The 2,324-nt window shown below is 47.6% G+C and overlaps 1 protein-coding gene across 1 annotated transcript; it reads right to left on the reverse strand.

Annotated features, from left to right (window-relative positions):
• Positions 1-675: 675 nt before the first annotated feature.
• Positions 676-1,944, reverse strand: LOC110504306 (protein chibby homolog 1-like). The gene has a single exon (XM_036970521.1). It carries the CDS (start codon positions 1,497-1,499, stop codon positions 918-920), a length of 582 nt encoding a protein of 193 aa, XP_036826416.1. The 5' UTR covers positions 1,500-1,944; the 3' UTR covers positions 676-917.
• Between the last annotated feature and the right edge of the window lie 380 nt (positions 1,945-2,324).

Consider the following 2,324-nt stretch of genomic DNA (forward strand, 5'->3'; position numbering starts at 1 on the left):
AAAATAAATATGCTATAAGGCTATGCAGAGCCATGGTCGGGTCCACCTGGGTCTATAAGCTGTAGTTACATAGACCTGAGACCCGATTGAACCTTGAAAGCTGCCCATTATGGTTTTGCAAAATTCCAAACAGGGTATCAATAGGGTTAGTGTGATGCACATACAGTATCAATGAGAAATGAATTATGCTTCTAAACATCAATACAATACTTGTAAATTAGATCATGATGTTTAGAATGTGTGTGTCAGCTGTGGAACACCGTGTGGAAAAGCTTCATTTCAGACAGGATGTCCATTGGCACAGATGTCTTTTTACCCACAGTTCTAAGGGAAAATAAGAGCTAATGTGACATCAGTTATGGTGTAACCACCACAGCATCTGTGCACCATACTGTTCCTGGACAAACCAGTATACAACAATAGACTAAAGGTGCTTCCAAACTGACCGAAATGACACATCCAAAACTCAGTCAAACCAATGGTGTTCAATGACAGCCATGCTTTGGGGCAAAGCAAAAGTGAAAGATATGGGACGCACTACATTTTCGTTGCACTGTCCAACTGAAAAGTTAGAGGGATCACAAATGTTTATTTTTATTTTTTTACACATAGCACATCCTGGCTAATGATCTGTGTCAGCCAATTGAAAGCGAAAAACATGGTGTCTACCGCCTCATTTCCCATCAGTCCACCACACACCCGAAAGCACTCAGCAGACAACTATGCATCAGCAGTGGTATAAAGCTGCCCTACCGCCAACACACTTGCTCTAGCAGAGGATAGAATTGCCAGTCAAATACTTCTAAAATTCTAAAAAAAAAAAGAAAACACCAAGTCCAATGAAACAGATGACAGTCAACCTCCGTTTATTCGTCCAGCAGGAACCATTTCATCCACTTCACACAGTCCCACTGTTCTCATACATTTTTGGACTTTCTTTTAGTAGAACGTATCTGGAAGCTTGCCCTTTTCATCTGGGGTGTTTGTGGTACTGCTAGGCTGTCCTGGCTGCTCCCCTCCCCAGGATCAGAGCCCTGTAGCCGGGCTGTGGTCTCTGCCAGCATGTCCATCAGCAGTTCCACCCGGATCTTCAGGGCATTATTCTCCTCCTGTAACTCCCGGTTCTTATTCTTCAGGCGGCGGATGCGGGTTCGGTCCCCTGCCTTTGGACTCCGGCCCTTGGCCCCTTGGGGCGTCTGCTGCAACAGCCACTGGCCCTCCTGGAAGATGAAGCTGTGGCCCCCCAGGGTGAGGGCCAGGGGGGCGTAATCGGGCCCCAGCTCGGTTTCACGGGAGTTGAAGTCAAGGCAGTAGAGTGAAGAAAGGGAGGCGTCGAGCCTGGCGGGTGGGAGTTTGGGGTTCCAGTTGCCTGGGGAGCGGAGGGCCGTCGACGGGGTCCCCAGTTTATCCCACATCTCTCTGAATATGGACATCTTGGGGCGGCGCTCTGGCTCATCTCGGGTTCCTGCGCCGTGTTTGCTCCTGCCCTGGTGAATCATTTAATACATTTGTCTGGGAATGTTTTACACTAATGCAGGCATGATGCATTGCACAACATTCATTTTGTGCACAAGAGAACTGAAAACAGTGTTTCCATAGTCCCTAAACATCTAGGACAGGGATAGCCAACATTCCTTTCGAGGGTGTGCATGCTTTTGCTCCAACCCTGCTTTAAAAACACCTGACCACACATTATGTACAGAATGTTGCATGAATTCACAAATAAATAAAAAATTATTCCTCCAAAATGTATGTATTAACAGTCAAACAGCCCCTCAATACATAAACTTTTGGTGTCCAGTTAAGAGTTCCCCCTCTGGGATACATTCAAGTGAATGTAGAAGTTCAAGTCTTGGCAAGAGAAGCACCTCATTTGACCCTCCTTTTCCATTCAGAGTGCAATCAACAACCAAGCCTTTCCTACCTACCATCCTATTAAGGCCCCATGACGATAGGACCAGGACCTCTTCTAAACATCCACATAGTTTAGTTACATTTATTTGCAACAAAGAAAACCTGCACTCCAAGTATCTCAAAGAGAGTTGGTCAGCCCTGATCTGATTCGAGCTAGAGGCGTCACTACAGACCAGGGTTCGATCCCGGGCTGCATCACAACCGGCCATGATCAGGAATCCCATAGGGGCGGCGCACAATCGGCCCAGCGCCATCAGGATTAGTGGATGCTTTGGCCTGGGGGGGGCTTCACTTGGCTCATGGCGCTCTAGCGACTCCTTGTGGCAAGCAGGGAGCCTGTAGACTGACCTCGTTGTCAGTTGAACGGTGTTTCCTCCGACACATCGGTGCGGCTGGCTTTCGGTTTAAGC

Source organism: Oncorhynchus mykiss, chromosome 31 (genome assembly GCF_013265735.2).
Source record: "Oncorhynchus mykiss isolate Arlee chromosome 31, USDA_OmykA_1.1, whole genome shotgun sequence".
NCBI classification, from domain to species: domain Eukaryota; kingdom Metazoa; phylum Chordata; class Actinopteri; order Salmoniformes; family Salmonidae; genus Oncorhynchus; species Oncorhynchus mykiss.